At 36.4% G+C, this 21,956-nt stretch overlaps 1 protein-coding gene across 2 annotated transcripts; it reads left to right on the forward strand.

Annotated features, from left to right (window-relative positions):
* Positions 1-659: 659 nt before the first annotated feature.
* FMRFaR (FMRFamide Receptor) lies at positions 660-19,062 on the forward strand. 2 transcript variants are annotated; one of them, XM_011507964.1, is made up of 5 exons: positions 660-808; positions 8,169-8,498; positions 13,472-13,740; positions 16,618-16,812; positions 18,319-19,062. In XM_011507964.1, the coding sequence occupies exons 2-5, from the start codon at positions 8,211-8,213 to the stop codon at positions 18,893-18,895; spliced, it is 1,329 nt and encodes a 442-aa protein (XP_011506266.1). In that variant the 5' UTR covers positions 660-808; positions 8,169-8,210; the 3' UTR covers positions 18,896-19,062. The 2 variants fall into 2 exon arrangements, with proteins under 2 accessions (XP_011506266.1, XP_011506267.1); XM_011507965.1 differs by lacking the exon at positions 660-808 and adding an exon at positions 1,264-1,561.
* The last annotated feature ends 2,894 nt before the right edge of the window (positions 19,063-21,956 follow it).

The raw sequence follows: 21,956 nt of genomic DNA on the forward strand, positions 1-21,956 counted from the left end.
ATTTAGTTAAAATACTGATAATAACGAACGGAAGAGTAAAAGAAAAACGATAAACGAAAAAGATAGGTAAAAGCTATTAAGTACCTTACGATTCATTCTCTCGTTAAAATGTCAAAGGTCGAATGATTAGTCGCGACATATTAGATATTAGATATATAAATACATCGTATCGGAACGTAAGAAGTTCCCATCTTAATAATAATATACCTCCAAGTTCAAAGTAATTAGGCAAATTTACAACACCATCACGTGATGCCAAGTCGTGATTCGCTCGTGGAATATATAATTAAATCACGCCCATTTCAACGTCGAATGCGAATGCGAAAAGTAAGGAATAAAATTTCTCCGATCTTTTATGAATGTGTGTAGCGAGCTGGATTAATACGAAAGTAAACATCACGTCGTTACATTGGTGCTCGCGCTAATGCCGAATGTCGATGGTTTGAGACGGGTTTGGAATTGGGCGTACGGGCCGCAGACTGGGCCTCGTAGTCCCGAATCCTTGGGTCCGGTCTGGTATCGGTGCTGCGCCGGCGGGGCACGCCGAATCGGCAAGCCGCGGCGTCGGCGTCGGCGTCGGCGCGGCGCTTTGCGCAGGCGGCCCCCGATGCCAGTGGGGCGCGCGACGCCTTTCGCGCCGGAGCCTCATCGTCCCGGGCCGTCCCAGTGCAGAGGCGCGCGGCACCGACGACGGCGGGCCGAAAATAACCCGGAGGATCGGCATCGATGGCGAGTTTGGGCCGGTGGTGCGAGCGCGGCCAGTACGGTGGCACGTTGGAGCCGAAGCCGTCGCCTCGGACGCTGGCCGGTTAGTGCGCCAGGCTCTTACCGTTATTAAAGATCCCCGTTAAAGGAAGCCGATATGATGCCGTGTAGGAGGCCGGCGAGCCACGAGGACGACACCTATCCGTTGCGAAGGCGTGACGCGCGATTCTTTTCGTAGGACGACGACAATAGACGACAATAGACGACGATAGACGATAACGACGCGAAATATAACGAGCTCACGCTACTCGTTGACAATAAGTAGAGAAAGACAGCGGTTGTTTGGCTCGTTTTGGTCAGGCGTTTGTCCAATCGATTTCAGGCGCATAATGCCCGCCTAATTGCGCCATGGGCAGCGAAGTTTTCGGGGCCGCGACATCGGCCGAGACGGGATACCGAGGAGACGGACACCGCCGCCGCCGCCGCCGCATTGTCAGCTGTTCCAAATAGCTCGCTCGAATATATCGCTTGTGGCTATTTAGTGAACCAATGGTTTTCCCTAGCGAGCTCTCTCGCCTCGACTTGGACTTTATTAACGGATATTGGTTAGCGGATAGCCGCTAGCAGTGACTCGTCCGAGGATATTTATCATTTTGATCTGGTCTAAGGCTAAGATTGGTAATGTGTACAGTGGACGATTGTCAATGGAATTCTCTCCTTACGTTAAATCCCCTTGGTTGGGAAGCGAAGGTTTTGTCCTCACCCCATCTACCACCACCTGCTTGATTGATTTTCAAGTTTTCCAGCCGCGACGAATAATAATATCGTATTAATTGCAGTGAGTCGCCGATAATTGGTAATTGTTTGTATTAAGAAAATTGTTGTGCGTCGCTTATCTACCTATATGCAATACCATATTGTATTGCAGTAATTTCTTTAATTTCTTCTCTCTCTCTCTCTCTCTCTCTCTCTCTCTCTCTCTATCTCTATCTCTATCTCTCTTTATTTAATTATTTCTTTATTATTATTATTTTTTTTTTCTTCAAAATAATTCACCGTCGTTGGGCGCCAGTGCTAAGCAAGCGAGACAAAACGTTTAATGTTTATTTCCTATTTTATTCAAATATGTGCACTTGAAATTTTTCCAACGATTAATTACCCTTGCTTCGTGTTCTTTTTAGCTGCCCAAAATCGCGACTATTTTTGGAAAATTAAAAATAATTTTTCTTTTTATACAACGCTTAGCTTCAATATTATTAAGTGTAAATGTTCGACGGTCGTTGGAAAAATTCAACTCAAGGACACTAGGCGATCCCGCGCTTCGCTATTTTCGTACTATTTATATTTAGTAATATTAGAAGAGAGAGGGATTGGGGGGAGGGAGGGGGGGGCGTAGAAAAAAATGATTTACCTAAATGAAAGTCAAAATTTTCAAGATAATTGAAAAAAAAAAAAAAAAAAAAAAAAAAGGAAAAAAAAAAAATTTCGTTGCAATAATAAATTAATGTGTTAATGAGTGAGACTCGCTGATGTACTTACTCTTCATTATTCTTTATTAACTTTGGCAAAATTTCGTTGCTTTTATTTGTCATTTGTTTGGCTTGCTGTAAATCTCCCGTGACAAAACGTTCGCGTGACCGTAAAGTTTTAAGTACTCGCTGACAGTTCAAAAAAACAAAAAACAAAAACAAAAAACAAAAAAAAAATACAAAAAAAATTATATACACCTAAATTATAGAAACTATTTGGTAGTCCTGATGGTTATATTGGTACAGCTGTGCAAGTGATATGTACCTAACTTTATTGTATTTTTGAGCAGAGGTATAATGTTCGCGGACGATTGTACGTGCGTGGATCCGTTGATAAATTATTTATTCAAGCGTGATAGATGCATTTTCCTCCGGCTGTCTCGTTATTTCTTCGCGTGCAGGTTATTTTTCGCACAAGCCCTTTTCCTTTTGCACTGAAGAAATTTGTCAGCTGTTTGTGGTACGAATGGAACGGGGCGAGAGGTGATCTGCGAGGGCGTTGGGGGTGGGAGGGAGTGAGAGTGAGAGTGAGAGTGGGAGAGAGAGAGAGAGAGAGAGAGAGAGAGAGAGAGAGAGAGAGAGAGAGAGAGGAAGACAGAGACAGCTTTCAAGAGCTGTCTGCTTTTATATATTGTGCTGGTATATATACAAGCTGTATACGCCAAAATTTTTCTGCCTTCCATACCGTTGAGTAGGAAATTTATTTCTGTGGTTTATGGACCCCTTCGACAGTTTGATATTAACGCTCCCTGAGAATATTGTAGAATTAGAAATCAATATATATATATATATATATATATATACACATATACATTCATTCCAGTCAATTTTGGTAATGCTAATTTCTTTATCAAATTATTTAAATAATTCAATTTTATCTACAATATGACGATAAGGATAAATGTTTCTTTTTTTCTAAATTTATTTATCCTAATGATGAATGTCTATCGTCTTTTATCCACAATATATTATATTAATACATTGCGTATATTAATTGATATATAGTTTAAAAACTTAAGAACTTTATCTTGAATGGTGATTTTAAATAAATAATAATGCACACGTTATACTAAAGGCAAATTAAACCTTCAGTTTCGTTAAAATATTAAATACAAAAAGAGCACGATATCGTGAATAAGATAGGAGCCCGTTGATTAAAATTTGAAAGTAACAATTGAGAAATCCCATTTGATTATCTTGATAGCTTTAATCGAAGTGAAATGAATAAAGTCGTAATTTTTAATTATTCACAGAAATACTGAAATATACGTTTGAATGTTTGGATGCTTATTTTTCGTATCAGTTAATGTATGTCACCGATCTATTCTGTCTATTTCCGTCTGTCCATTTCCGATATTTAATTCATCATTATTAAAGAAATTATCGTATTTTGTGTTTGGACTATTAATTGAATTCGTCCAACAGTGTGCGAAAGAAGCTTAAAAGTGGTAGATTTGACATACCAAGAAGTATTTCAAATAGTATAGTCGTTCGTCGAAAAATATGCAATCACAATGATCTAAGTTCAAGATAAATTGCATAATTTGTAAAAGTAGTACTCCAGTTTGATGCGGATGGGCTTATTTTCATTCATTTATGAAGTCATTACGATAGGAGATAGGGAAATAGTCGTTACGCACAATAATAATTTCCATTTCATTGTAAATTTAACTTATTTCAGCTGTACATAGAGATATATTATTTAAGTGATATTTACTTGAAACTTATATTATAACAATTAATAATAGCCTGAATATATTAAAAAAAAAAAATTAAAAATAAAAAATAAATAAATTACGAAAATTAAAATAGTAATTAGAAAATTATATGAAATTAATTTTTTACATCTAATTTTTACGTGAAAAAAAAAACACTTTCGCATAATTATATAAAATATAATTGTTTATTATTGTCTTTGTATTACATCGTAAAGTACGGATGCAATTTCGCTTAATACATAGGTTTATTATGGAAGAAGAGCGAAAATAAACATTCCATTACCACATCTTCACCTTGGGGAATTTCTATTACATTCCGTGTAAAATCAAAGCATATGAAGATTTCAATTGCTTTGCAATAACGGCAGATCAGATTCTAAATCACTTTCTCTTAATCAGCCTTTATATGGAGTAAAGTTCAAGAAATGGAAAATCAATTTGACTAGAAGTGGGACTGAATATCCGCTTTGATAATAGCTTAAGCTAGTGGAACGTGTAGTTTCACCTTAATAAGCTAAAGTCTTGAGATCTTAAAAAACGGACAGCCATAGATCAATTTGATAGAAGGAATGTTCATCCAACGAAATTCAAAGAGTTTAGAGAGTTTTACAACGTTTTTTATGCAAATTTTCAGAACGTTGTGATATTTTGTATACGCGGGTATGGAGTGATTTATGGTATTTCATGCCCTATTTAATCAATCAAAACGTCGTGAATCACGAATGTCTTGTGAATAAATTTATCGATTCAGCGTATTAAATCGCGAATAGGATGAATCGTGTTTAGAATGTGAAATGCAATTTTTAAATAGGCATAGCGAATGCTTTTATTTTTTACTTGCAGATTATCGAAATCATTGCCGGATGAACAGCGTGACTCAGCGACACATTCATAATTAAAGATCATTAAAGGGTGTGAAAGTTCTTCCTCTTCTTCTTCTGCTTCTTTTTCTTTTCAACTGCAAACTCTCGTAACCACAATTAATCAAAGTTCGTCAAAGTTATATATATATATATATTTTTTTTAATTATGAAACTAGTTCATTTCTCAATAAATTCTATATAATATTAGAGTATATAAAATAAATGAGTGTTTTATACAAATGAATGAAATGATTTTTTAGTGTTATGGGTATTTTACAAGTATAAACATATCAAACTGATTCTTTAGATCGTGTAAATTAAACAAAAAAAAAAAAAAAAAATTAAATATATATATAAATAAAGAATAATTGTATCGACTGTTGCATAATTACAGAATCTATATAATAATCCATTTGACGTCATTACTCTCTGATTGATAATCGACGTTGGAGCCAACATAATTTTAATTATTCTTGTATTAATTTCAAATGCTCAAAACTTATGCGAATATTATATATAAAATAATGGAATTTTTCTTTTTATTTTATACAGTATAGTTTATACAGTTATTTTATACAGTTTAATTTGATTAAATTTATTTAATTTATTTTGTAATTAATGTACATTTACATGACAATTTCGATCGATAGAATGAAGCTAAATTAGCAATGTTAAAATTAATATTTACGAAAGGTGTAATTACAATTGCGATTTATCTTATTTCCATAATTTTTTCCACGTTATTAAATGGATTCCATTTATGCAATATTTGTATTACTCCCGAGACTTGGCTATTATTTTATTTTTTACTTTTCATAAATTTCTCCGATATAATGGTATTGAAGTATACCGTACGTAAACAGAAACTTGTTTACACCAATACTTAGGATATTTTTTAAAACAATATTTACATTTAAAATAAGCTATAAATTTTCATATTCTCATTTTATTTTTACTTTAAATAACAAATTTTTTATCTATTTATTTTTTTGTTTTTGTTTTTGTTCTCCTGTTGTTTTTTTTGTTTTTGTTTTTGTTTTTTTTTTTATTTTGTGTTCTTAGAAAGTTATCTAAGCACTGCATATTAACGAAATCATCAATGAAATTCGAAGTAAATTTTTTTATTAATATACATGTTCGGATGAGATTTAGCAAGACTCACTACAATTCACTAAGTTGGTAAAGAGAATGGGAGAATGCAGAGGAAAAAAAGGTTAAAATTTTCAAATGTAAGAGTTATTTACATTCGGGAAAACTTGTTATCGCGTCGATTTATTTAAACTATTTAACATAATAGGTTTTTTCTTCTGATTTTTATCTATTGTTGCATATATATTGGAATGACAGAATTGCATATATGTAAAATAATTGAAAATTCGATTATGGTGAGTTATTGTTGAAATAAGTTTTAACAAGTTGACAAAATATAATAAAGTAATAGAATCAAAATACACATAATTGTTATATAATAAAGGCTTTACAAAAGACGTGAACACCTACATCGAAATACGTGAACCATAATAATAATAATAATAATAATAATAATAATTATTATTATTATTATTATTATTATTATTATTATTATTATTGTTGTAATAGCAATTATATATTTATATAAGAATAAATCAGCGTCGTGAATATATTTACTTTCTTCGTGTTGTATTAATTGAATGTTAAAGCGAAATTTCACTTACTACTTATATGTAATAAAAAAAAAAAAAAAAAAGAAAGAAAAAAAGCGTGTTTCATGATATTATGGTTGAATGGTTTTATGATTTCTTATTAAAGTGAAGAAATTAAGAGATCGCCGTCTATATAAAATAGAGTAGTATGACAGAATATAAAATAGATCAGAGTGTGTGTTGTTAGAATACTACTATGGCCATCGGGCGTTGCAGTATTGTTTATGTTATTATTAATGTCCGTCAATTAAAATATTACATTCAAGGTAAATTATCGAATTAAAAATTTGTCGTGATATCGTTGAAAACTTTTTGCTATTTCTTTTTTACAATTAATAGAAAGAAAATCGTGATAAAATTTGCACATTAAAGGTAAATTAATATTAACGTTATTCAAAATAAGTTCTATTCTATGACATTAAAAGTCAGTTGAGTTAGAGTGGAGAATTTATTTTGCCTTTGAACGATTATATTACTTTAATTGTAGTAATTTCGAAGGCGAAGACGAGACACGAGGACATTCGAGAAAATAACGTAACACTGTAAAAAGACCAAAAGTTCTACAGTGGTTGAATAAGATTTCTTTCTTAATAATATTTTTAATAATTTATCGACAAGGTTCTTTCTTTTGAATAGAAGAAAATAGAAATGACTGTAAAATGAAGGACGATGAAATTTCTCGGTATTATATGGCCGGAGGAAAATCGATGGTCGAAAAATAGACGAATATTAAAATTTTTTAAAAATTAACACAACTTTTCATTTATCCCGTAGCGCCGCAGATACGAAATTATGATGTTTGTAATAAAGAAATTTTAAATGACACGCGAACGGAATATTCTGCCATTTCTCTTTCTTCCGATTTGTCCATTGGCATAAAAGGCGGGAGGAGCCTTGTAAATTATTTAAACGGAAATTCACATGAACTAATAGACGAGGCGCTCCTTTTCACTATCGCATCTTCTTTCTCCATTAGACCATAGTTTTTACGCGTTGATTATAAGTCTACGCAAAAAGCTCCTTTTTTTCCTTGAAACGCGCGATAAAATTAACACAACAATACCCGACTTTCCTCTCTCGAGCGCAATTTTAAAGCCTTACTCTGGGAAAATGAAAGGAATAACGAGAGGAGGGCCCTTATCCATCTACTCGTATATAAAATGTGATGCAAAAATTTCATTGGCAAGCCACTCAAGTCCCCCTATCCATTGAAAAAACTTTACGTGAGAATAAAGGACAGAAAAGGGCATCAGCTTGCGTTTACCTCTACTACTATTACTACTACTCTCAGCTCGTAATGGCAGCATCAGACTATCCCCGCCCCCTCTCAATCACTGCCTGTCTGTCTTCACACGATAATTTCAAAAATTATTTGGTCCCTTTCAAAATGTTTTCGTTGGCAAAGTGTATCGCGAGTCGAATGCTCGAGCTCGCGTTTGCCCCTTCAATACGGCGAAATCTCCATTGGCAAAATCGTGCGTCCATCGTCTTCGTCGATAGTGACGTCACCGTAAGGTCGGTTGCTTCCGATCCGCTGTAATCGGTCGGTGGTCGATTCAAAGTCCCACGCGGGATTTCTTTGTCGGCCGTACCGCGAAGATGGGATCGAGAGCCCCGAGTGGCGTTGCGGCTCCACCAACGTCCCCTCTACAGCGATTATGTTGTCCCCAGTGCGAAGCCCGGCATCGGGGTAAAGGGGCGTGCGTCGCGGCGATGATTCCGGACTACGGTGCGGAGCAGCTCGCGGCCGGCGCGCGCCTCCGGCTCAACCTCACGGACCACAACGGGACGACGGCGGCGCCGCTGGAGTGCAGCCTCGAGGTCACCGACGGCTTCGTCGAGTTCCTCATCTACGGTCTGCTGCTGAACACGGTGAGCCTCCTCGGGATCCTTGGCAACGCCATATCAACGATCGTGCTGTCGAGGCCACAAATGAAGTCCTCCATCAACTATTTGCTTATCGGCCTGGCGACCTGCGACACCGTCCTCATCCTCTTGGCCGTAAGTTGCACATCCAGCCTTCATGAGCTTCGATAGAATAGGAAGGTACGCGGGCGAATATTTCAAATCCCTTCCAATCAGCCGCTTGACACAGCTTGCGACTCTCCTTGTCCCTCACCTACCACCTGTTTGTCCTCCTTCGTCACGATCTCTCCGCACGAGCACAGCACGTGCGGATCACGATCATTTCTGGGATCTCGTACGTTGCGTCGGTCCAATCGCTTCAATAACAATTGAATGCCTCGGCAAGCGTACGCGCTCGTATGTCCCTTATCAATTATCAGCGAGGAAAGGTTAAAAATTATGCTTTTATGAGGAGACACGGCATGTAGACGCATGGTACAAGGCACATTATGTGACACACCAGAAGAGAAGTGAGATATCCCCGACTCCCCTACGCGCGCCTGTAATTAGCCGCTTCGACTTATTGAATGAGCGACATTCTAGGGCGTTTGGATTGCGAAATGGAATTATTAAGTCGAATACGCGCAGTAAGTAGCGTTTCTTATCTTATCTATGCTCTCGGGTTACTCTGATTGACGTTAAGCCTACGCAATAAAAATACGAACGTGTTATGAATTTAATATCGCTCGAGTTCAGCTATTGTGCTATACATTTCAGGAGGAACGAACAAAAATACGTTCAAACGCCATAATTAAGAAATAAAACGAAAAACTATAATGCTATAAAAAAAAAATTAAAAAAAAAATAATAATAATAATAATAATAATAATGAAAAAATAAAAAAAAAAAAAAATAAAGAAAAGAGAGAAAAAACTTGTTTACGCTAAATTGTAAGCTTCGTGGATCGATATAAATTGTTAATAGCTGCGTATAATAAATAATAAAATCAATGAAATTACGCGGACGATTTTCTTCCCTTACTTTTATTAAAATACTATTGCTATCACATTTTATCCGTATGCTCTTTTCTTCAAATGGAAAAGTTTATTCAAATCCAAATAGTTACGTTTAATTAGAAAATAACACAGCTTAGGCTTAATTTATGTATCAATATCATTACGCTCCTGAGTTAATTAGCCTTTAAAATATTTTTTTTCTCTTCTTTTTTTTCCTTCTCAAACTACAATTACAATTTACGCCACGTACATGGGATTTAATTGCACCTAACACATCGAGCCTACATTCCTACATAATCTTATTTCAGCTTTATGTAATTATTGATTATTGGTCTATAATAATATTGGTTTCTGTTGGTTTTTTCGTTTGTCTTTCTTTTAACTTTATTTAATTAGTTCCTGATAATGAGGAAAAAATTTATTTCAAACGGTAAGAAAATTAATTGCTACTAAATGGAAAGTATAAATGGCAAACAAAGGTTGTCTATTATGATGATGAAACTACGGTATCCTCAAGCATAAAAATAATTTTAAATCGTCAGCCTTATAAATTATATATATACAGAGAGGGAGAGGGAGAGGGAGAAAGAGTCAGATAGGGAGAGAGAGAGAGAGAGAGAGAGAGAGAGAGAGAGAGAGAGAGAGAGAGAGAGCTATAGAGGGTAAAAAAGTTTTTTAACAAATCATAATTGATCTTTATCACTACCATGTTATATAAGTTGAATTCAAATAAAGATAATTTCTTCTGGTAATTTATAAAAGAGCAAGTTATACCATTAACCTTTTCACCTGGGATTATTTACGCGAAAGACTACAAATTAAAGTAAAAATTTTCATACGGCCAGCCTCTTATCTTGCAATTTACCGTCCAAAGCCCATTGTTCAAAGCTCGTAGAGAGCAGAAACGCACCCACCAGTCCCTCCCCTACCAAGTCTAACTAAATTTTGTAATTATTCTGATGCAAAGCGGGCCCGGAACTTTTACAGCCCCCACGCACTTTCCACGAGTCGTTCGGACGCGAATACCCAGACTCCCGGGGCGCAATGTCTCCAGCGCGCTAATTATTCGCTAAACCTCGGCCCCGTGGCCGTAGCGAACGCGCGTGCTATTCTCCCGAGATTTGTCTCCTCGTCAAAGGGCCCCTACCTATGCCAAAAGAATGCGGTAGTCCGCGGAATCCCGGGTGCTCGAGCCTCTCTTTCTTAATGACGCGACGACACGAAGAAGGGATCGAGCCGGGAGACAAGTTAGGAGCGACGATTATCCAAGTTATAGTTAGTGCCAGATTAGTTATCCGACGATGAGCGCTACGACCTCACGTCTGCCCTTTAATCATCTCGAGTCGTCGTTCGTTTCTCTCCCCCCCCTCCCCCTCCCCCCTCCCCCCGGCCCCTTTATACCCCCCGGCCCGTTTATACGACGCGCCAACAATGAGTTCTTTCGCTCGAGTCAGCCTGCGCAGGGGATCGGTGGACGGTGTTGGGAGAGGGAGGGAGGAGGGGGGCACGAGGTCGACGACGAGGTTTTATTGCAAGTAATCCTTCTAGATGGCCGGGGCTTATTTTTCGAATGCAGTGCGCACTAGTTTTTGCGCCGTCGTCTCGAGTTTATCCGAAGCGCTCACTGCTGGCCTTTCATGTCTCATGTCAAATGTTGCGCCAGGCGTATCGGGAACCCTCCGCACGCTTAAAATGTTACTACCATGGAGTTGTAATAAATTTTTATCTTCCCTTTTCTCGTAACTCTTTATTTTCTCTTTAATAGAAAGTCATTCGAATAAACTGTTCCGTTTGTTGAAAAAGCTTTGCTTCACTGGATTTCTCTCTCTCTCTCTCTCTCTCTCTCCTTCTCTCTTTTTTTCTTTTTCTTTTATTCTTTTTTCTTTCCCCTTTTTTTTTTTTTTTTTGTAACACCAGATGAGCTACAAATCCCGCTCGATTTATCGGTACTTATGTATTAATAACAAATCCTTGATCTCGTAAGAAGAATTTTATGAACAACATTCAAATGCAGACATATTTTTTTCCCAAATACTAGCAATACCACTACCACTACCACCACCACCGCTATTATTATTATTTTTTATTTTTTTTTGCTGTTGTCGTCGTCGTCGTTATTATTTTTCCTCTTCTTCTTTCTCTTCTTCTCCTTCTTCTTCTTCTTCTTCTTCTTCATATTATTATTATTATTATTATTATTATTATTAATATTATTATTATTATTATTGTTATTGTTATTATTATTATTATTATTGTTATTATTGTCGTCATCGTTGTCGCCGTCGTTATTATTTTATTGATACCAACTGGTATTTTTATATTAATAAATTTTTAGTACGAATTATAATATGAATGAGATAATACACATTTTTCACAAATATTTACGTTTTTATCAATTATTTTATATAACACTTTGCTAACAAACAAATTTTTCCTCTTATGTTTTTTACCTCTTGGTATTTATTGACAATGTTTTTATTTTAAGTATTTTTTCCATTTTATTAAATTCGTAATGCATATTAACGGGAAATAAAGTTATGTAAAATTCATTAATGTTCGTAAACCCCATAATAAAGGTTGCATAAATGAGAAAAGTCGTGATGTTGATTTAATATTATTGCAAGTGAAATATTCTCTGTTGAATATTTGAACAATATTTACCAATGTATAAGCAATTCATAATTTTTATTGACGATCCAAGTAAAATGAGAATTATTAAGTAAATTTTTAATATACAATTATATTTTTGTATTTTGGAATAGTAAGAATTTTTTTGGATTTCTTAAGATATAAGTGAGGGAAGAAAATTAATGTAATTTCACCCCACATATTGATATCCGTGGCATTACAATTATACTATAATTTTTAATGTTGCAACTTAAAAGCATTAGGAAAAGAATATATTTTTTATTTTATTGATCAAACATTATGACAGTTATTGCAATATGTATTTTGTTCCGTTGATAAAGTAAAAACTCAATAATATATGATATAATTCAATTGTCGGTCAAGGATTGAAGTGAACATACGACGAATAAAGTGCCGCTGCTTACACTCTCTTCAAATTTAGTTTTCTCAGTCAGATTTACCTGCTTATCCAAGTTAATATATCTATATTTATCGCTCTCCGGATGAATGATTAATTAGGTTAAATATGACGAGCATTTACTTTAACGTACGATAATTTAATATAAAAACTAAGATAAATCTTATATCTTATTTGAAGTTATTGTTGGAGAAGATGATAGGATAAATGGGGAAAGATTTAAAGTTCGTATTTTGTGATTATAAATGTAAGATAAAAATGCTAAACGTTTCCATAAAATGGACGAGCTGGTTATTTCGCGAAGACTATGGGAGCAAACATTAAGCAATCCTAAAACAATATGGTAAGCTCGTTGGGGCTTGCAAAGAGACGAAATAATGTAATGTCAACGTAAGAGAAACGGTGTTTGTCAAATCATTAGGATACTCGTGTGTCGATTCCAATATCATCAAACGATTCTCACATACTATTAATGGAGAAATAACGAAATATTCGATAAAACATGAATGAAACAAATAAACAAACAAACACAAAATAATAAAATTTAACTTCCGTTGCTGTAAAAAAATGTCAAAGTTACTTATCAAAAGTAATCTCGCGTTAAAAGGTGGAGCAACTAACTAGTTCAAGCCTAAAAGTTTGAGTCGAGTTTACTGCATCGTAAACGTACTGGAAGCCTAGTTAAAGCAACGCCCCCAATACCACTCGCGCTACATCCACGGATCCTTAACACGTCATTATCTCGTTTTATATCTCACTTACCTGAGGCTAAGGCAATGGAAGACTTTACTCGAAGACGCTCGAGATTCCCCGGGAGCAACCCCTACTTACCAGGCGAATCCTTCTCTCCTCCTCCTCCACCCTCCTCAACCGCCCCAAGCTTGACTTGCCTCTCTATCTCTCTCTCTCTCTCTCTCTCTCTCTCTCTCTCTCTCTCTCTCCCTCTCTGTCTCTTTCTCCCTCTCCCTCTCTCTCTCTCTCTCTCTCTCTCACCATCCTCCATCACATCCCACACAAGATCGAAGAGTGTGTCAAATGAGTGATAAGGACGTTGATGATGTCGACAGGTGCTGGTGTACGGCCTGCCGGGCATATACGCCTACACGGGCTATCTCTTCCACTACAAGTTCCTCGTGTACCCGAAGATCGTGCGCTACCTGTACCCGCTGTCGACGACCGCCCACATGGCCACCGTCTATCTGACCCTCACTGTCACGATGGAACGCTACGTGGCAGTCTGCCATCCTCTAAAGGCGCGCTCGCTCTGCACCTACGGGAGGGCTCGCACCGCAATATTCGCCATCGGCCTCTTCTCCGTGATCTACAATTTGCCAAAGTACGAGAGAGCCAGGAGTCGATCACTGTCAATGTCCAACCTTGGTTCACACCGACTGCCACAGCTAACGACCCTACATTGATTTCGGCGGGAGCATTTTTTTTTTTTTTTTTGTTTTACAGCCTCGGCATCCGAATCTTCCTCCCCCATTTGCGACCGATGCGCTTTACGCGACCTCTTAAATACACGTGCGCGTGCGGGGGCATCAGCGACGTTTCCGAGGTGTCCGGGAAGTTATTGAAATGTTCGGCATCGCCGTTGGGATTAAGGGGCGCGGGAGTCGATCTAATTTGCGCTTGCCGTTGAAGAAAATTGAGCTACCAAGTTTTTAATTGACTTTGCGCGTAACTGCAGTAAGACGCGCGCCACGCGCCTCCAGCCTGAGACGCTATGATGTGCGCTATTTATTTTGCCACATCTTCAACGTCGCACTCGGTTTAACATCAGCAACGCGATTACTCACTTAATAATACTTTGGACGCGATTCGTGACTTCGTTTCATTTTATCAAACTAGATTAGGCTCGATAAAATTAAGCGCACTAAATGGATTAGGCGCAGGAGGCCGGTAGAGCTGCGCAACGTAGCTCGAAAACTGCTAACATTCCTTCTCCGATGCGCAATGCAATTTCACTCTCCCCTGCCGCGTGCTCACGATTATCACGAAAATACTCGCTCGTTGGAGTTTTACGTGGATAATAATTAATCGAGGATGACACAGCCTTGGTTGTATATTTGAGCTCGAGCGTTGCGCTCAAGGTGATTTGCTTGTTTTTCATCTTTTTTTTTTGTTTTCTTCTTCTTCTTCTTTCGCTTTACGAAGAAAACAATTTTTCGTATTATTAGTCGTCGAAATTCGCGCCGAGATTAATCGAAAAACGCAGTAATGCCTCGATTATTATGATAGCGAATGCATTAGTGAGCGGTGGACTTATTGTAAAAACATTTGTCAACTAGTATCGCGTGCATTCTATGGAATTAATTAATTTATATAATAATTTATTATAAGCCATCTGAATAATCTCATTTGATATTAGTGTAATATAATTCGCTTTTTCTTTTTTCTTTTCGTACAAGTTCAATTCTACTCCGTTTTATAATAATAAATTTCTTTTGAGGTTTCGTATTCAGAGCATTTGCATCTGCAAGTATTATTTTCAATCCGGGATTGTAATTTAATTGAATTGCTTTAAATCTGTATATTTTAGACTGAAGGAACATTATAAATAAATATATATATATATATATATATATATGCGCGCGCGCGCACGGATGGAGAGAAATGTTAAACAAGTGTTGAGCAACTAGAGAGAATCGGGGATAGAATTTGCCGATACTTGCAAAATACGTATATTTTCAATCTAAATTACGCAACAACGAATCGGTATTTGTTGCCTCGATATCGCTTACCGGCGGCAATGTTCCAGAAATTCAGATTTGTTTTCCCGCAGCCTCCTCTCATACCGTCTTAACATCTTCTTCTTCTTCTTCTTCATCTTCTTCTTCTTCTTCTTTAGCCAAGAACATTTATTTTCCCGTAGCCAAGATTTTCGCCGAGCCCGCGCGTGTCGCGGATAACCTCCCACGACGTGAACGTCTCCGGGTACACGCAGAACTCGTCACGAGTGAAACAGATAAATACTACGACGCGCTCGTGTGCGTGCGCTTGCAATGAGGAAAGGGGGAGAAAAAGAATGAGGATGGAAAATAGGAGAGAGAAAAAACGGAGATAAGTAAAGTAATTTATTGTTTTTATGGTGGTAAACGGTCGCGAAAACGATTATTCACTCGGTGATTGATAATTGGTGATGAACGGTGACGAAAATACAATAGTTATTTTATAAAAGTTTTTATAATACTTTAAAAACTTTATTTAACCATTAGCCTCGATTTCTTTATTTCATCTTTTAGTACTTATCTTGCGAACTTCTCGTCGCCTTACATTTCAACAAAATTATAAAATCTTTACATTCGTATCGATAATTATTAACGCGTGCATTACAAAGTACTAAATATTTTAAGAGAGTGTTCGTAAATATGGAGCGAGTAGCTTTCTCATTGGGTAACCTATATTAAGTCATAAATTTTTCAAATCTCATAGAAATGCACAAATGGACGAGTACGCAAAGAAAGGAATATAAATGATCGACGCTTATCAACTTATCATTGAAGTAGAATTATCATTAAATTAAGCATTAACTAATATTATTAAATATCATTATTAAATTATAAAAATTAAATTATCGCTAGGGATTAATTTCCCTTTGATATCGCAATTTATATTGAGCAGCTGAAAGGAAATTTCTCGATATTTTTGTGATATTTTTCGCGAGATGCCGACTACCGTAGAGTCCTTAAAAAGTATAACGAGCCTACGTATAATTGCAAATCGAGCGAAGAAACTCGTACCCATAAAAATCTCGCTTTATTATTAATTTTATTATAAATCGCAGAGAGCGTTTCGAATTAATACTTCGTCTCGTCAAGAGATCGCTGCCTGGAATTCTCTTAAAAAAAAAAAAAAAAAAAAAAAAAAAAAAAAAAATGCCAAATTGTTCGATCGGCTACAATTCGTTAGTTCAGGTCCAACAGGACGGCAACGAGTCGTCACCCCTATCTCGCACCACCTTTCTGATTACCGTAGGAGCAAAAAGCCAGGAACAAAGATCGGCTAATTCGAGTTTAAAACAGTCGAAGCGAATTTCCACGATCGCAGAGCCCCAGAGTGGCCCATTATAATACGGCGACATTAAATTATCGAGGCGCTCTCTCTCTCTCTCTCTCTCTCTCTCTCTCTCTCTCACTCTCTCGGTTCGCTTATGATAATTACGCTTAAGAGCTCGTTCGAACTTTTATTATTCACGTGTGCTTTTGCGCAGACTATGGGAGGTCGAGCTGAGCGAGGAGCTGCACTGGAAGTACAATGTCACGATCTTCTGCATCGTGCCCACCAAGCTCCGGCAGAACAAACTCTACATAGCCATTTACGTTCACTGGCTCTACTTTTTCGTCTGCTACGCATTCCCCTTCGCGGCCCTTGTTATTTTTAATGCGGCTATTTACAAGAGGGTGAGTATAGACGCTGACGAGAGTGCTGAAGGAGCGCGAGAAATTAGCAATTACGAGGCGTGGAAAATTCTCGAATAAGACGCTAAGTATCTCACGCCAATTGCATTGAAAAATTTTATTGTCTTTTTATTTGCTTACTTCTACCGCGGTGGTGTTATTATTACAATAGAGATTATGAGATATCGCGACTCGCCTTCCTCGCGCTTTAACAATCGTTCGACAAGTACTCTTAATACACAGTATAACGTCCTAGAAATAATTACGCGAATATAAATTTATTTATACCTTTGGTAGCTTTGGACTGTTTTGTTGTTGTAGTCAGCAACTAATTTGTCGCACTGAAAATCCAACTTACGTTACGCATAATATTCAAATCTACATTTGCGTTGTTGCACATGTGTATGATATGTGATTGGAATAATGAATTCCATTTCAAAATGCAATTTATCTCATTTAGAAACTTAGTTCGTGGCATTGATTAAGTTTTTCGTATAATGAGTAAGGAAAGCTTGCAATCTAAGTTTCGAGCAAATTACCTAGAGGCAAAGACACATTTCCATATATCTTCTTTGGCCTATTTGTATTTCCTACTTGGAACCTGGATTTCAAATTCCAATTATAAAAGTAAACCAAATACACTGCAGAGCGTATAAGAACACCAATCACTAACTATCAAGCTTTATTTATTAAACAGAAAAAAAAAAAAAAGAAAAACAAAAGAAAATGTGTGCATACATTAACTTAAAAAAAAAAAAAATTCAAAAAATGATCTTCATAATTAATTGAACTAAAATCTACGCTTTGTAATAGCGAACTCCGATAAACAAATATGTCCGATAAACTGTTAAAATGTTTTCGTATACGAAATGACATGCACATAACATTACATTACACATTGGCATTTTATTCATAATCACATGAATTAATTTCGAAACGTTAATCAATGACAAATTATTTCGCGATAAATATTTACATAAACTACGGCAATTACATGGAAATTATAAAATGTCGACTTTTGATCGCGGCATACGCTAATTATCCATTTACCAACAAAATTGGCGCTATTGGATTATCATACTGGCAGCCTTATTAATGATTTAACATTAGGAAAGAGATAAAAGTAGTAATAATATCTGGGGCGATGGTGGGGGCGAACGAAGGTATTCGTATTTCAATAAATTCACAAATTGAGAATTTATTGAAAATTATACGAATTATTAAAAATTATCCTTCCGTTATTCCATGTACTTTTTCAGCAATAAGTAATCTCGCGAACTCGTTATTATCATCTATAATCAAATGACGATGAAAATCCTTAACAACAACAAAATTATCGAAACTACGAAGGCGTAGTTTACTCGATGTCCGAATTAATTTCGCCAATACTTGTAATTCGATTCTCGTTACTTGCGCGCCGGTGCGGATACGCAAGATGAGCCGCGCAATCCAAACACCCCCCCCCCCCCCCCCCCCCCCCCCCTTCTTATTGTCACTGCATATCTTTCTGTTCTTAAGGCGAACCGCGACCTGCGCCGACTTTCCCGGCACCAGCGTCGCGAGATCGGCCTCGCGACGATGCTGCTCTGCGTAGTGATCGTCTTCCTGGTCTGCAACGTCCTGCCCCTTGCCAGCAACGTCTACGAGAACGTCTACGTGAATCCGCCCACCTGGATGATCCAGGTCGGTAACCTCCTCGTGACGTTCAACAGCGGCGTGAACTTCGTCATCTACGTGATATTCGGGCGCAAGTTCAAACGCATCTTCATGAAGATATTCTGCCGGGTGTCGGGCGAAACGGGCCTCGACTGCATGGGAAGGCCGAGTCGCGCCGACAGCCCGGACTTCCAAACGAACGAGGACTCGATCGCCACCAACACGAGCAACCTCGAGCTGAGAAACTCGATACGCCGGCTGCACAGCGGCCATCATCACCACCACCATCCTCATCATCACTCGCTGAGGCCGAGTAACGGCAGCTCCTCGCGATCCTCCGTCTACTACCCGAAGCACAGCGGCAGCTTCTACAACGGCTCGGGCAAGAACCACAAGGATCGTACCTCGAGCCTCGACGACACGGCCTTCTGCTGACGTCCGTCGGCCGTCGTCGCGGTGTCGCGAGTCCCCACCCGCTCCAGCAGCTACTTCCCGCCCTTGGCGATGACGCGCGAGTTTTTGCGAACGTTCCTCCGAATGGTCGCCCGGTCTTGTCTGCGATAAGGACGAACGTTGCCGATTAACTGCCCCCCCCCCCCCCTCACCCCCACCCCCACCGCCCATACTTTCTCGAATTTCCACCTCATCCTCGCCCTTCATCCGAGCCAAGATTTTTGCCTATCGAGTGTAGATGCGAGCGATTATCGCGATTATCCGAATTACTCAAGCACCCGTACCTCAAGCTCATCTTCTTCTTCTTCTTCTTCTCCTTCATTAACGCGTCAATTGTGCTTGGGAACGGAATTGGGAGGGGAGAGCGTTGAAAGAACGAACGGCACGTGTTATGGAATATCGTTGCCACTTTATATTGGATTTACGACCCCAATAAAGCTATGCCTGCGAAATAATCGAATATTCGCACTTTCATTTGTGTCTCGTGGCTTACACTGCTTAAGGAGGTGGAGGCTGGGAGGCGGCGGAGTCGTCGGTAAGTGGGTGGGTGTGCGCGCGTGAGAAAGTCCTAAATTTACCACCGTGCTGTTTCACAATTTTCAACTTTTAAATAATAGACTGTAATTAAAGACATACTTGGACTTTGGTAAATATGAAATTTATAAATATTAGAATTAATCTTTTTACGCTAACATTGATGTATTATTCGCTTTGAAACCTTTCGAGCTTGAAGCAAGAATAGTACCGAGGGCTTTTTGGTTGCAGACTTTATTGCAATAGATTCATAAATGGGTACATGTGAACAACGTATAACTTATTAGATTACTCGAATTACCATGCTCAATGCAGATTATTCACAGTCTTCGATTGACATTAATCGGTAATTTTTCAAATGTAATCGAAGATTATTTGATAGTGGCGTAAGCGAAACTTTGCATTACGGTTGTTGAGATCTTATTGTCATATCGTTATTAATTTCATTTGAGTAAAAACTCAATTTCTGAAAGTGTGGATTTTCATTTAACAAGAATTGTCGCTATGAAAATAATTGCCAGAGCCAAAAGTATAGATGTAAACATGATAAGATAAAACGTCGATGCTCGCGTGATCAATTAATTATTATTATGCACATACGAAATAAAAGCATTGATTCCTTATTTAATTAAAAATAAAAGAATACAAACAAACAAAAATGAATTTTTATAAAAAGATAATTCTTAACATATATTACGTTCATCTAAAATTCGAAATATCTGTTTAGATTGAATTTGCACACATACGGTAGAGAATAACGACTGTACAAAAATAATACATTACAGCCTTAACGAAGGGAATGTAATTTTTCAGTTAGATGAATGGTAGCTTTATAAATTTTGTATAAAATTATGAATAATTGCAGTTGACATTTATAATTATTGCAACAATATTACGTTTCAGTATTACATAATGCATAAGCATAAAGATAAAGGCCAAAATTTACTAAAATAATAGCGAATATCGTAAATAATACTGCTGATGTATCGTGAAAAATCTTTTAAAACCTTAAGAACTTTTATACTTGTTGTTTATATAGCATTTTGAGTAAAGATAAATGAGAGCATTAAGAAACTTCGTTAAGAATTTGAACAATGAATATTATATTGAAATATAAAACTCCTTCATATATATATATATATATATATATATATATATATAAATATTAAAAATAGTAATAACTATTTACATCGGCGACTAATTATCATTATCAAAGAGGCATATAATTGTATATGTCGTTAACTTTATGTGAACATTAATTTAAATCATTTCACGATTTCGTCTAACTAATTCCTTCTTCTTTTTTTTTTCTTTCTTTGTTTTTGTCTTTTAAACAATTTGATTAAACTTTCGACTTTTACTATAAATGTTTCCGGCAATGTATTACTGTATACTCGTTTCCTTATCACAACAAGAATTTATCATTGATCAACTTTTAGAATACGATAGCATAATTTCATAACTATACTAATGTATTTATAATAAACTGCTATCCATTAGTAATAGATTTTGAAATAATATAATAATGCTCTGTAATTCAAGCATATCATATCATATTCATAAGATATTCAATGACAATTCAATTCGTCTTAAATAAATTTTATTAACATAATTTATTAATCAATAATGGAGATTGTAAAATTATTTATTACTTGAATTATAAATTGGAGAATTTAAAAAATATATTAAATTTATTCTTACACTATTTATAATGTTTATTTTGTTTCAATTATTTCGTCCGTTATTCATTACTTTACGAATATAATCATTAAATTTACTTATAGAATGCGGAAATTTACGATTTGTGTTCAATTTATCTGAACGACTGTAATAGAATTTTCACATTGCTACTCTTATTCTCTGCATTAAAGCATTAACATTCATCATTCGATCTTCGTTAAAATTTCTTGTATAATATTTGTATATACATGTATAAATGCATGTATAATACACTTACAAACGCGAATTACGTACATACAATTGATGATTTTTTTGCATTTATTACCGAAAAAATAGCCAAGTATTTTAAGGGAAATGATATTATTGTTGATTCTTTATGATATTAGAAGAAGAAAACGTTTTAAAAGCACAATTTAAAGGTGAACAAGAAATTACTGCACTAAGAAAAAATATTTTTGAATAGTGAAATTTTAATTACCATTGGAATCGTTATATCTCTCGTTTCTTTTATTACATTAAATGTTGATTGTAAATTTGCATGGTACTAAAATGTTTAAAAAAAATTGCCTTTTGCGAGATACAACATTGTTAAAAATTCATATGCATCAAATTTAATCCGCATTGTTGAATGTTTTTACCGATTGTAAATTCATCCCAGACATTCTTTAAATATCCATTCATAACGACTATTAAAACTTCAATTAATCTCTTTGTAATAGTCGCCATTCATTACTAATAACAACTTTGTACAATAAATTTACGTAAAATGTAAATTGTATACATGCATGTAGATTTAAGCGATAAAAATAAAAAAAAAAAAAAAAATCTG

This window comes from Ceratosolen solmsi, unplaced genomic scaffold (assembly GCF_000503995.2).
Source record: "Ceratosolen solmsi marchali unplaced genomic scaffold, CerSol_1.0 scaffold1, whole genome shotgun sequence".
Classification (NCBI taxonomy): Eukaryota; Metazoa; Arthropoda; class Insecta; order Hymenoptera; family Agaonidae; genus Ceratosolen; species Ceratosolen solmsi.